The sequence below is a fragment of the Quercus lobata genome, chromosome 12, assembly GCF_001633185.2.
Source record: "Quercus lobata isolate SW786 chromosome 12, ValleyOak3.0 Primary Assembly, whole genome shotgun sequence".
Classification (NCBI taxonomy): Eukaryota; Viridiplantae; Streptophyta; class Magnoliopsida; order Fagales; family Fagaceae; genus Quercus; species Quercus lobata.
The window spans coordinates 30,676,731-30,689,194 of NC_044915.1; the positions used below are offsets into that span (position 1 = coordinate 30,676,731).

Genomic DNA, 12,464 nt, shown 5'->3' on the forward strand with positions numbered 1-12,464 from the left:
ATAGATTCTATTTAATAAAAAAATTGGATAAAAAAAAATAGAAAAACTGGCTCCGTAGTTTATTTTAATATATTTTCTCTCTATGAAGTTGGTCTCACAGCTTATAAAGCTGAAAAAATTGAAATAAAGCTACAAAACACAACCCTAATATTATAACATGCTGCTGTATTAATAAACTGAATCCAAGTTGCAAAACAGATAGTTTCTAACTTGCTATCTTCAAGTTCAATCAAATCAAACATTAGAAAGGAAGCATGCTAATAGTATAATGGGTATGTAGACCCCCACACCCCAAACAAACATATGTTTCAATGTTTCAATCCCACATCGCTTAGCAACCATAGTATTTCTTTCTTCATATGCAACATCATAATGGAAACATAAGCCGAGCTCTGTAACGTGGGCTTGTGACCCAAAGTGGGGGCATTAAGGTGGCTTGAAGAGTTAAGAGGGTACTCTACTGAAGAGGAAGCGTACGCAATACATATGGGCCACGGTTAGGGATTTGGATTAGGTTACGAGTTTCTAACTCTTGGACCCGGTGCTGGCTTATCAGAGCAGTGATGTATTCGACAAACGCGTTCCTCTCAGGTCCACTCTCAATTTCCACTTCCACCTTTTTGCCCATGAAAGATTAATCAGACAATCAATGCAGCCCTGCTGAAGCTGACTCTCAGGCAAACTCAGTGAGTCAATTATGTTTGGTTTTCTCTCTTCAAGACAGCTACTTTTTGTTACAAATAGGAGGAGGACCCAGTTGGGTCTTCTTCAGAAAAATGCTTTCTTTATCATCCAATCATTTACATCAGTAGGTTGTTTATCTGAATCAGAGTTTGAAAATGAACCAGAAAGAAATCATTTTACAGTGTCTTATCTCGTAAAATCATGTGGGTTGTCATCAAAATCAGCTCTATTAGCATCCAACAAGGTACACTTTCAAAACCCAGATAGGCCAGACTCAGTGCTTAGTCTTCTCAAAGAGAATGGATTCGACAATACCCAAATCACCAAAATTATTAGGAGTCGCCCAACTTTGCTTTTAGCAGATCCTGAGAATACCCTTTTGCCAAAGATTCAGTTTTTCCGTTCTATAGGGGTTTCAGGCTCTGACCTCCCTAGAATCCTCACTATAAGCCCTGACCTACTGCGAAGGAGCTTGACTAATCACCTAATTCCATGCTATGATTTCCTTAAAAGTGTGCTTCTTGAGAATGAGAAAGTCATTACCACTATGAAGCGCTCACAGCGTGCTTTTCTATGTGATGTAACCAATGTTATGGCTCCAAATGTTGCTCTTTTGAGAGAACTTGGAGCACCTCAATCTGCCATCTCTCTTTTGGTGACTCATTCTCCGAGTATGGCATTCATTACACATGCGAAGTTTGTTAAGGCCGTCCAGGAGGTTAAGGAATTGGGCTTTGATCCTTCAAAAGCATTGTTTGTGCAGGCAATCCAAGCGGTTTTGAAATTGAAAAAACCAATGTGGGAATCTAAATTTGAGATTTTTAGGAGGTGGGGTTGGTCTGAAGCGGACACTCTCTTAGCATTTAAAAAGCATCCAATTTGTATGCTTTTATCAGAGGAGAAGATCACAAAAGCAATGGAATTCCTTGTGAGCAAATTGGGTTTCTCATCAAAAAGTATTGCTAAAAATCCTGTGGTTCTGAATTTAAGCTTGGAGAAGAGGATTATCCCTAGGTGTTCAGTTGTTCAAATTTTGTTAGCCAAGGATTTGGTCAAGAATGACTTAAGCTTAGCAACTTTCTTACTACCTACTGAGAAGTATTTTTTGGAGAAGTTTGTGATCAGATTTCAGGATAATGTTCCTCAATTGTTGAGTGTGTATCAAAATAAGATGGAGCTTCTGGATGTAGAAATTCAATCTGAGAAGGTCGGTGAGACTGAACTGTTGTAACATTTTGACTTCAATATAATGTTATTCTTGACTTTCATTATCACAGTTGCTAATTTTTGCATTTTAGATATATATTAGATATGAGATTGCATTATCTTGTACTGTTTGCACATGTGTATATAATTTCCAAGACAACAGTCTCAACTATAAAACCATGACATAGATTGATGGTTTTTCAAACAGAGTAAATCACACTCATTAGGACTTGAGAATTGGGAGTTTACCTATTAGACGACGTGAGTAACTTTGATGGCTTTAGTTTAGTTTGCTACTCTATTAAGTGCTTAATGTGTTTTGTGCTATGTTCTGGGTAACACAAGCAAGGCCCTATTTACACACCTAGCAATGTCATTGAATTGCCCTACATTAGGTCTATTACATTATTTCAAACAAATGGAGTCTTTTGACAACTTCCAGCTTTTTTGTTGGTCCTTTGTTTGATTGGTGTCGTGCTAGGGGACTAACGAATAGAGATTCCATTCCAATGTTTATTGAGTCTCTATCTTTTTGTACATAACCTTTTGTATTTTCTGTAGTTCTTTAGGCTATTTCATGTCATTTTGCATGAAGTAGTCTTTTTTCAATAAAATTTTTATTACCTATAAATAAAATGAAGTAGTCTCTTTAGGCAGATTTTGCTAAAAGTTAAAATAGGGCATATATGGTGCTCAAGGTTCCTGCTTGTGCAGGCTCTAGGAAAGGTGATACCCACGAGACATGGCTTAAGTGGAGAGCAGTTGCCATTACAACAAAGTCTGACTTCAGGATCGAGCTAAAAGTAGTGCTCTCAAATTGAGTACTTATGCATATGGGTTGTGTTTGCTCCTTTATTATTAGATATGCAAATTTACCATACGTGATACAGAATTCAGTTATGACAATTCACTGCATTTTTTTAATAAAAATTTCAGTCTGCTCTTATGCTCGTTGATTTGTAATTTCAACCTTTATGGCTAGATTTGTGTGGATGTTTAATGCTTCAAGTTTTCTAGTGTAATCACGAACTCATCTGTGATAGGTCTACTTTGTTAGCATTTCCAGAACTAGATTTTTCCATTTTTCTCCCCAAAAAAAAAAAAAAACAAGAGAGAGAGAGATGGGAGAGAAGAGAGAGAATGAGTTGATAGGATAGTTTATATTATTTTAAGGAGTTGTATGTAAAAATAAAAACTGGGATGTTGCGTGAGTTGTAAAATGGGTTGGTAAAATAGATAAAGTGGTGTTTGAGGATGTAAAATAGGGTTTTTTTTTTTTGCACCCCCGGATGCTAGTGCTCTTAGGGATTTGTAGCAGTTACGAGTTACTTACCCCTGACCCAGTGGTGCTGTCTTATCAGAGCAGTGGCGTATTGGACACGAGTTACTACCTACTGAGAAGCGTTTTCTGGAGAAGTTTGTGATCAGATTTCAGGATGATGTTCCTCAATTGTTGAGTGTGTATCAAAATAAGATGGATCTTCTGGATGTACAATTTCAATCTGAGGAGGTAGGTGAGACTGAACTGTTGTAACCTTTTGACTTCAATATATAATGTGTTATTCTTGACTTTCATTGTCATAGTTGCTAATTTTTGCATTATAGCTTCTTTTTTTGGGATAAGTAACATTTTAGAATTATCAGATATGGGATTGCATTATCTTGTACCCTTTTTACATGTGTATGTAATTTCCAAGACGGCAATCTCAAATACAAAACCTTGACTTATATTGATGATTTTTCAGAAGAGACATTAAATTATATTATACTCATTAAGACCCAAGAATTGGGAGTCTACCTTGTAGACTCACATGAGTAACTTTGATGGCTTTAGTTTATTTTGCAACTCTTTTGAGTGCTTCATGTATTCTGTGCTTTGTTCTGGGCACCACATGCACTATTCACCTAGCAATGTCCTTCATTAGGTCTAGTACAATATTTCAAACAAATGCATCTTTTGACAATTTTGAGTTCTCCTACAAGTCACTCTAAAGCAGATAGAGCTAAAAGTAAAAATAGGGCATGTATATTGCTTGAGGCTCCTGCTTGTGGAGGCTTTAGGAAAGGTGATACCTGCGACAAATGGCTTAAGGTTAGAGCAGTTGCCATCATAACAAATTCTGACCTCAGGATAGAGCAAAAAAAAAAAGTTTTTTTTTTTTTGGAGAAACTATGCATATGGGTTGTGTGCTCCTTTATCATTAAATATGCACTTTACCAAATGTGACACAGAATTCAATTGTGATAATTAACTGTTTTTGTCTGCATTTTTAAGTTAGTTGATTTGCATTTTCAACCTTTATGGCTATGATTTGTGTGGATGTTTAATGGAAATTTCTATCCAGAGTGGTTTTAGCAAGAAACTGAGAAGGGCGATTATTTAATGACAACTTTGATTAAGTTCATCAGTAAATCATATGAGAAAAAATATACTGTGTATTATAAGGTCAAACTTGACTTAACTTGAATTATGATTTCTCTTTGCTTTGTTCTTGCCAAAGATCTTGTGACCTATGCTTTTGGAATCTTCCTCTACTTTCCTTGCTCTTTTAATAATAATAAAATATTATCACTTTTAAGTTTGTTCCTTGGGATGATCTCCCATCATAAATGTTCTGCCTTTTTCATAGTAATTCCAACAACGGAGTTGTTGGATGTGTTGCTGCTAGAGAATATATGTGTCAACTGACAATTGTTGCCTAAAACATACTTCTTGGATGTTAATTTAATGGAAATTATCTTTTTTTCTTCTTCTCCTCCGTTTCAATTGAGGACTGAGGTATATATGTATTTTGACATTGATAGAGTTTGAATGTGGAGGAGGAGTTGTCTTCAAGGAACCGGTTGAAAATCTTGGGGTAAATTTACCGTAAATTCTGTTGTTTCTTGAACTGCTTGCCTTAATAAACCATAGTCCTCAAAATTGTTCATCTCACCATTGATATGGTGCGTTAGGTATGCATTTGAATAATAAAGATTTTCTGCAGTTTTAGGAATGAAAGTCATTGACTGTGTCTATTGAGTAATCTGCTATAGTAATCACATAGTTGTGGAACTATATAAGATGAATTGATTAGTCCTTAATCACATAGTTGTGGAACTATTTAAGATGAATTAATCAGTCTTTTCTTTTGTGACAAATGTTTTTCTAGATGCTGTGATTAACATTTCTTCCCATTTCTCATCTGTTGAATGGTGCATTGGATATGAACTTTTCTTTTTCCTCTTTGAGAGAGAATTACTTGGGACAGGCTGTCTATTGCCACAAAAATGACATATTAAAATCCACGCTGTAGACACTCCTTAAGTTCTCACCATTCAATCTATATGTATATTGTCTCATCAACCATTAAGGTTTATTATTATTAGATGTCCCTCCTTTCCACTATTGATATTCCCGTTTAATTCCAATATTATATTATAATGAAATTGCTTATTGCACTCTTTATTAATATGAAAGTGTTTGCCAAAGGCTAACTGAATTGGCACCTCCTCATGTACAAAATGCTTGAGGGTTTAGAAGGGAAAGGGTTCGAGCTATGGGTTAGCAGTATGTTGTAATTATCTCTAAAAGAAAAATATATATGAAAGTGTTTATATATATATATATATATATATATGAGGAAAACGAATTTAAAAAAAAAAATATATATATATATATATATATATATAAATTGCAGACTATAAATAATGTAATCTATTCACATATTAACATGTATTTAAGTTGTGTTCTAAAAAAAATAAAAAAAAAAAAAAAAAAAAAAAGACGTGTCCAACTGTACATATAAAAATAATAGACAATCAATCACTTATCATTTATCATATCAAAATCGTAATAAATAGTGCAGCACATTAAAAACTCATTAAAAAAGACGCTTAGATCAAGTGCCCTAACATATATTTAGGGTCCGTTTGGATTGAACTTATTATTGTTGAAACTGAAAATTAAAAACACTGTAACAAAATAATTTTTAAATGTGTGAAAAGTAGTGTGAGTCCCATTTTTAACATTTTTAATGTGTGAACAGTGCTGTTACAGTACATGAACAGTGATTTTTGTCTCTGCACAGTAAATTCACTGTTCATGCGCTGAAAAAAAAAAAAAAAAGGAGGACGGAAACATGAAATGAAAACGTGAACGTTGGTTTCAGCTGAAACCAAACGCTCACTTAAGTTGTGTTGTTCTAAAAAAAATTTAAAAAAATGACATGTATATATAAAAATAATAGACAATTAATCACACATAATTTATCGTATCAGAATTTTAACAAAAGATGTGACACATTAAAAAATTCATTAAAAAAAAGAAGTTTAGGTCCAGTGCGTCATAAGCACTAAACCGAATGGGGTATTGCCACGTAGTAATTCCTGGACACATAACAGCATCCAATTGGCTCCACTGCACATGACATTGGACCCAACCCACAAAACCACTCATTTAGCATGCCAATTGGACGGCTACAATCCCTGACCACTGAAGGGCCACGGACCAGGCAATTGAATTCTCTCCATTTCAACGCATATTTTTTGTGCATGCCACGTGGTTGGCTGCTTTTTGATAATCCGATCCAGCTGGTTATAAAACCGAAAGCAGTGCGTTATTACATGCCTATCTCAACTATCAACTCACTTTGTTTATTACTCACTTTGCTGACAAAGAAGGAAAAACTTACCTTACCTCAAATTCTGAACGACCAAACTTCAAAAGCACACTGCTACCTTATCCAAAATAAAAAAGCACACTGCTGCACACACGCATACACATCAACACTACGCGGAATCCTAAGTTTTTTAAGGTAAGGTATGTGGGTCAGCGATAACTTTGTTGGAAATTGGAAGTTGGAACCATACATATATAGCCCCAAACGGCTACTATAACTGTTTGTAAAGTAAAAATATTACTACAACTTTCTGGAAATCGGTGCTTCGATCATTGCATACATAATAATATGGCACTGATTTTGATAATGGAAGAAAGAGAACGACCTCAAGTACTATGAGAAAGTCTAGAATACCCCCCCACTATTCCATTTATGTTCAAGAAAAGCTTTTTGGTTAATTAAAGAGTTTTTTACTTGAGATGGTTGGGGGTTTCTTTATACAATTATACTCCTTCTAAAAAAAATAATTAAATAAATGATTTGATCAAATAATGAGGAGAGAAGGACCAGTTGACAGCTCCAATGGAAAAAATAAAACCTCTTTGGTCGGGTAATTATACAGAAACATAAGATTAAATTACTGTGAATAATTGTCTAATCAAATTAAATAATGTGTTTGGATCTATTATGCGTACGCATACTCCTACTAGACTCTAAATCAGAAAGGTTGTACCTACAGACTCACTCTCTTCCCACAACTTTCAGCTCTCAACTCTCTCTCTGTCTCTCTCTTGCTTTTGCTCTCGATCTCTGTTTCTTTATGCCCTTTGGTTAAGCTAAACTATCAGCCAAAAAGTTTCTATTTTGGATCAGAGAGAGAACCTGTTGTTTTTATTAGAATTACCTCTGTTTTATGCATGGCAGCTGTAATTGTCTGATGTTTATTTCAAATCAGCCTATGTGCAAAGCTTTCAAATACCAAGTTTTGTTCTTTCAGTATTTCGCTTCTGGTTTCTAACTTCTGAGGCTTTTCTGGGCTTTGTTTATTAATGCTCTCTGCTTTTCAAGTATAAATGAATTTCTTTTGCTTGCGTGTTCACTCTGTCTAGTCTGTTTTCCCTTCTTTTATTCTACTTTATTGAACCTATATATATTCAGCTATATATTCTTTCCTTATTTTTTGGTGATTATTCCCTTGTTTCACTGAAAACTTTCTTGAGTCCTAAGAAATATAGCCTTCCTAATATAGAGGCAGTGTTTAAGTTTAACCTGACTTTGCTGAGTAAAACCGACTTTGGTTTGGTTTCAATCCCATGTGTTAAAGCCAGCTATTTTCTATAAATTCTATCTCAAATCATAAACGCCATATAGTTTTTTACGACTATATTAGTAAAGGGATTATGGGGTTGTTGAAAGTTGTGGACTTTGCTGGTCTTTTAGTTGCCATGTTGTTGTTATTTACTGTGCTTTTGATGGGTTCAGTGAGTGGAATTGGTGTTAACTGGGGGACACAGGCAACGCACCCTTTGCCGCCTGCAATTGTGGTGAAGATGCTAAGGGACAATGGGATTCAACAGGTTAAGCTTTTTGATGCTGATTCCACAACTTTGAATGCACTGAAAAATTCAGGGATTCAAGTCATGGTGGGTATTCCTAATGACATGCTTTATACTTTGGCTAATAGTGTTCAAGCAGCTGAGAAATGGGTTGCTAAGAATGTGTCAGCACATATCTCTTCCAATGGTGTAGACATCAGGTAAATCCTCTCTCTCTTCATCTTTTTGCCATTACTATGCTTTTCTATGCAAGTATTTATTCAAGTGATACCTTGCAATCATGTTAACTCTTACGATAGATGTTCAATTAGTTAACTTATTCACTTAAATTGTATTCGTGTATGCACTTGACAAAGTTGTTATTCTTACGGTTTTATTAGTTAGGGAAAAACTTAGATATAGTTCCTTTGACATTGTATCGTAGGTTCTCCAATTAAATTTAACCGCATGTTTGTATTGATTAATGCAGCGAAAACGGTATTGTCTTTTCAAGGACAATTAAATGCAACCTTGTGGAATTGGGAGTGAATTACATTGAGCATAACTGTGTGTGACAGCTGCAAGACAATGAATCTTATCACCATTTTTAATAGTATTTGCATAATTTTTCTACTTATTGGGGTGACAAAATGTTTGGAAGGGGTTTTAAAGAATCAGCACCACACAACAAGTTCATTAAAAATTTCAGAATTCCTATTGTAGAAGAAATTGTGATTGATTTACAAAAAATATATCACAAATTTAACAAGAGCTGCTTGCTGTGGTCAGATTGCAACACTTGTGTCTGTAAACACAGGGATAAAAACTTCAATGGGATAAAGACTTCATTCTGTATAGGTCTACTTGTGTCCTAGTTTTCCTGAAACCAAACAAACATTTGAGATTGACTTGCACACTTCACCACAGACATTTATAAACAATAATAAACTTATAGAATGAAGCACATAGTTCTCGAGATCTACTGGGTCTTACAACTACTAGTAAATCCTTATACTCTTTAAGGTTCCCACTAGATAGAGTTTATTCAGCCTCATTTTATAATGCTTGTAAATTATCCTGCATAGCAAGTTATATAACATTTTCATGTTTAATAATGCGTAATACAGGTGCACTGAATGTTTCCTATCAAAACAAAACTAGGTATATTTTACAAAGGTACTACCTTTCTAAATAAATAAAATAACTTGTACAAAGTTTCTTTTTATTTGCATGTGCCAGTAGCCTAGTGTGATTATTTAATCTAAATTAGTTTCTCTTTAACTCCCATGTCTCCCATTTGCTAGTTATTTATTTTATAGCTTTGACCTTGAATATGACATACAATCATCTATAGGTATTGGCATCAAATCAAATGGAGTGCCACTTTTTGTTTAAAAAATATTTATGTATCTTTATTTTGCATCTCAACAGCCTGACACTACTGGAGTCTTCTTGTGGCTCCATTTTAAGAGACCTTAATAAAAATGACCTAAATAAGCTAATACTATTTGCAATTACCCCCTCTCCTTATCTTACTTATCCTCCCCCACTTATATCTCTGAACATCTTTTGATGGCTAAACATTGGTTACAATCCTGGAGGATATTTGAAATATTTCTCGAACAGCGTGCTATTCCTATAGTGCAATCTATCCAACCTTGGATTTCCTGCAATCTGAAGATATTTTATCTCCTTTTAATCGCTATATTGAGCCTGTCCCTTCAGAGCCTATATTCTTTTTGCTTTCAAGTTGCTTGGTGTTGCATTGGGAAAGTATCTGTACAATATTTCAGTTAATTGCTGCCTTCATATTGTTTTGCTTTCTCAATCAGTGAACAAACAACATTGTGACAAGGATAACCCAACATTGTTCTTACACAGACATGAATAAAGAGCTATATAATTTATTTTGTAATGATTTGTATTGCCAGTTTTGGTATATATTCAAACCAACTCGTATTTGCTACTTAGCTATTTAAATTATTCTGTAATGATGAGATTTCCATTGCTTGATTATAACCTGGTTTCCGTGATATAAGATATCATAAAGCAAATGCTCTCCTTTTCCAATCAATAGTAAGAATATATACCTGAGTTTACATCACATCACAATGTTCTGCAACTTTAGTATTCCTTTTGCCTAATGTAGTAGATAAAATAAAGCCCAGATAGATATTTTTATGCTCTGCAGTTTTTTAGAAAATAAAATTTTTGATAAAAGCATTTGTTTTAAGAATAGGATTTGCAGACATACATTCCTATATATCATTTACCAAACTGTAAAAGATCAAGAAAGGTTGAAGGCAAACTATTTCTGGTCATTTTTGGTTCTTATATGAGCTTGTCTAGTTTCTTTGAATATTCAGTTTATGTTTGTCTGTTAAATTTACCTTTTCAATTTCATACATTCTCTGCAAGGTATGTTGCAGTTGGGAATGAACCATTCTTGACAACGTATAACGGAAGCTTTGAAGCAATTACTCTTCCCGCTCTTCAAAATATCCAGTCAGCACTTACAAAAGCCGGTTTGAGCAGTCAGGTTAAAGTCACTGTCCCCCTAAATGCTGATGTATACGAGAGTCCAAATACTTTGCCTTCTTCTGGTAACTTCCGTGCAAACATCCAGGCCCTCATGGTACAAATTGTTCAGTTCTTGAATGCTAATGGAGCTCCTTTTACTGTCAACATCTACCCCTTTATCAGCCTTTATGATGACCCCAGTTTCCCCCCTGACTACGCCTTCTTTAATGGCTATTCATCTCCCTTAAATGATAATGGAAGAATCTATCAGGACATGTTTAGCGCAAACTATGATACCCTTGTATGGGCCTTACAGACTAATGGCTATGGAAACATGTCCATAATTGTTGGAGAAATCGGGTGGCCGACTGATGGAGATATAAATGCAAACTTACAGAATGCTCAGAGGTTCAGCCAAGGTTTCATGTCTCGCTATCTGGCAGGGCAGGGGACCCCAATGAGATCTGGTCCCTTGGATGCTTACTTATTCAGCCTTATAGATGAAGATGCCAAAAGTATTCAGCCAGGTAATTTTGAACGGCATTGGGGGATGTTTTACATTGATGGAACACCCAAATACCAGCTAAGCATTACAGCAAACTCGAACGGTTTGGTAGCAGCAAGTAATGTACCATATCTGGCTCAACAATGGTGTGTTATGTCACCCTCAGCTAGTCTTGATGATCCACAAGTCGGACCAACTGTCAGCTATGCTTGTGCAAATGCTGATTGCACTAGTCTTGGATATGGGACTTCATGTGGAAGTTTGGATGCTAGGGGGAATATCTCCTATGCATTTAACAGTTACTATCAGATACAAAATCAGCTTGCAAGTGCTTGTCGGTTCTCAAACCTTTCAGTTGTCACAACTACAGACCCATCAACTGGAGATTGCAAATTTAGGATCATGATCAATGTGCCTACGGCACTGCAGAGTACTAGTAGTAGTGTTGGATCACTTAAACAACCTGTTGGTTTATTGCTGTTTTTATCTTTGTTAATCCTTTCAATTCTGTGATTTTGCTGCTAAGGTACATTACTTGCTTCATATTTTTGCTTGTATATGTAGACAATATATCAAATATTAAACTTTCATAACTTAATGGTTAGGGAGGTGGATTTTCACATACAGAGACACAAAACTGCTTTTGATAATTGTCAACCAGATTGGATACATGTGAGCTATGTGATATATATCTGTCTCTCTATGTGTGTGCGCGCACATGTGTGCATGCGCGTGTGCGTGTGCATGTGCATGTGCATGCGTGTAGGATAGACGGTTTTCCGACACTTTTCAAGCAAGGCAATTACTTTGTTTTCATGGACAAATGGCTTAAATATGTCTCATTTTAATTTAGTCATTTTTGCTTCTGTTCACTGAGGTTCAAAGGAATTTGTCATATATTTGAGAAACTGCAAGTGAAGACGTTTACATTTTTCAGTCAGGAAGGAAAGCAAGGGAAGGAAAAACAATTGTAGTGGAGAGAAGCGTTTTTTTTTTTAAATGTTTTCAATAAAAGTGACTTGTTTTTCGCATAGCGGTTAGGCGGCCTAAGTCTAAGGTCTCATCTCTCTAAAATTGTAAAAAAATTTAAAAAAAAAATCCCAAAATTATAAAATTCTAATTGATTAATTAATCAAATGAATAAAAATATAAGTGGGTTTTGCTTTGCTTCCTTCATCTCCTAAGAGTCTTTTTTTTTTTTATTAAAAAAAAAAAAAAAAAAAAAAAAAAAAAAAAAACTATCTTCAAAAAGTCCTCTAAAATATTGAACCTAGAAATTCAATCCAAAGTGTCGTAGGTAAGATTATAATCGATCAGTTTTTTAATGCAATTGCATTTTAATAGGTTAAAGAAATATTTACTTATTTACTTTTGTTGCTTCTCAATGAAGTGAGACCCAATATTTCCTTTTTA

General features: G+C 34.9%; 1 protein-coding gene across 9 annotated transcripts; it reads left to right on the forward strand.

The window, feature by feature from the left end:
• Positions 1-259: 259 nt before the first annotated feature.
• LOC115971199 (glucan endo-1,3-beta-glucosidase 5-like) lies at positions 260-11,728 on the forward strand. 9 transcript variants are annotated; one of them, XM_031090958.1, is made up of 5 exons: positions 268-1,891; positions 2,605-2,693; positions 3,252-3,400; positions 7,974-8,247; positions 10,445-11,728. In XM_031090958.1, exons 4-5 carry the CDS (start codon positions 8,042-8,044, stop codon positions 11,562-11,564), a joined length of 1,326 nt encoding a protein of 441 aa, XP_030946818.1. In that variant the 5' UTR covers positions 268-1,891; positions 2,605-2,693; positions 3,252-3,400; positions 7,974-8,041; the 3' UTR covers positions 11,565-11,728. The 9 variants fall into 9 exon arrangements, 8 of the variants coding, with proteins under 8 accessions (XP_030946816.1, XP_030946821.1, XP_030946818.1 ...); XM_031090959.1 differs by having other exon boundaries at positions 268-686; XM_031090957.1 differs by lacking the exon at positions 2,605-2,693.
• The last annotated feature ends 736 nt before the right edge of the window (positions 11,729-12,464 follow it).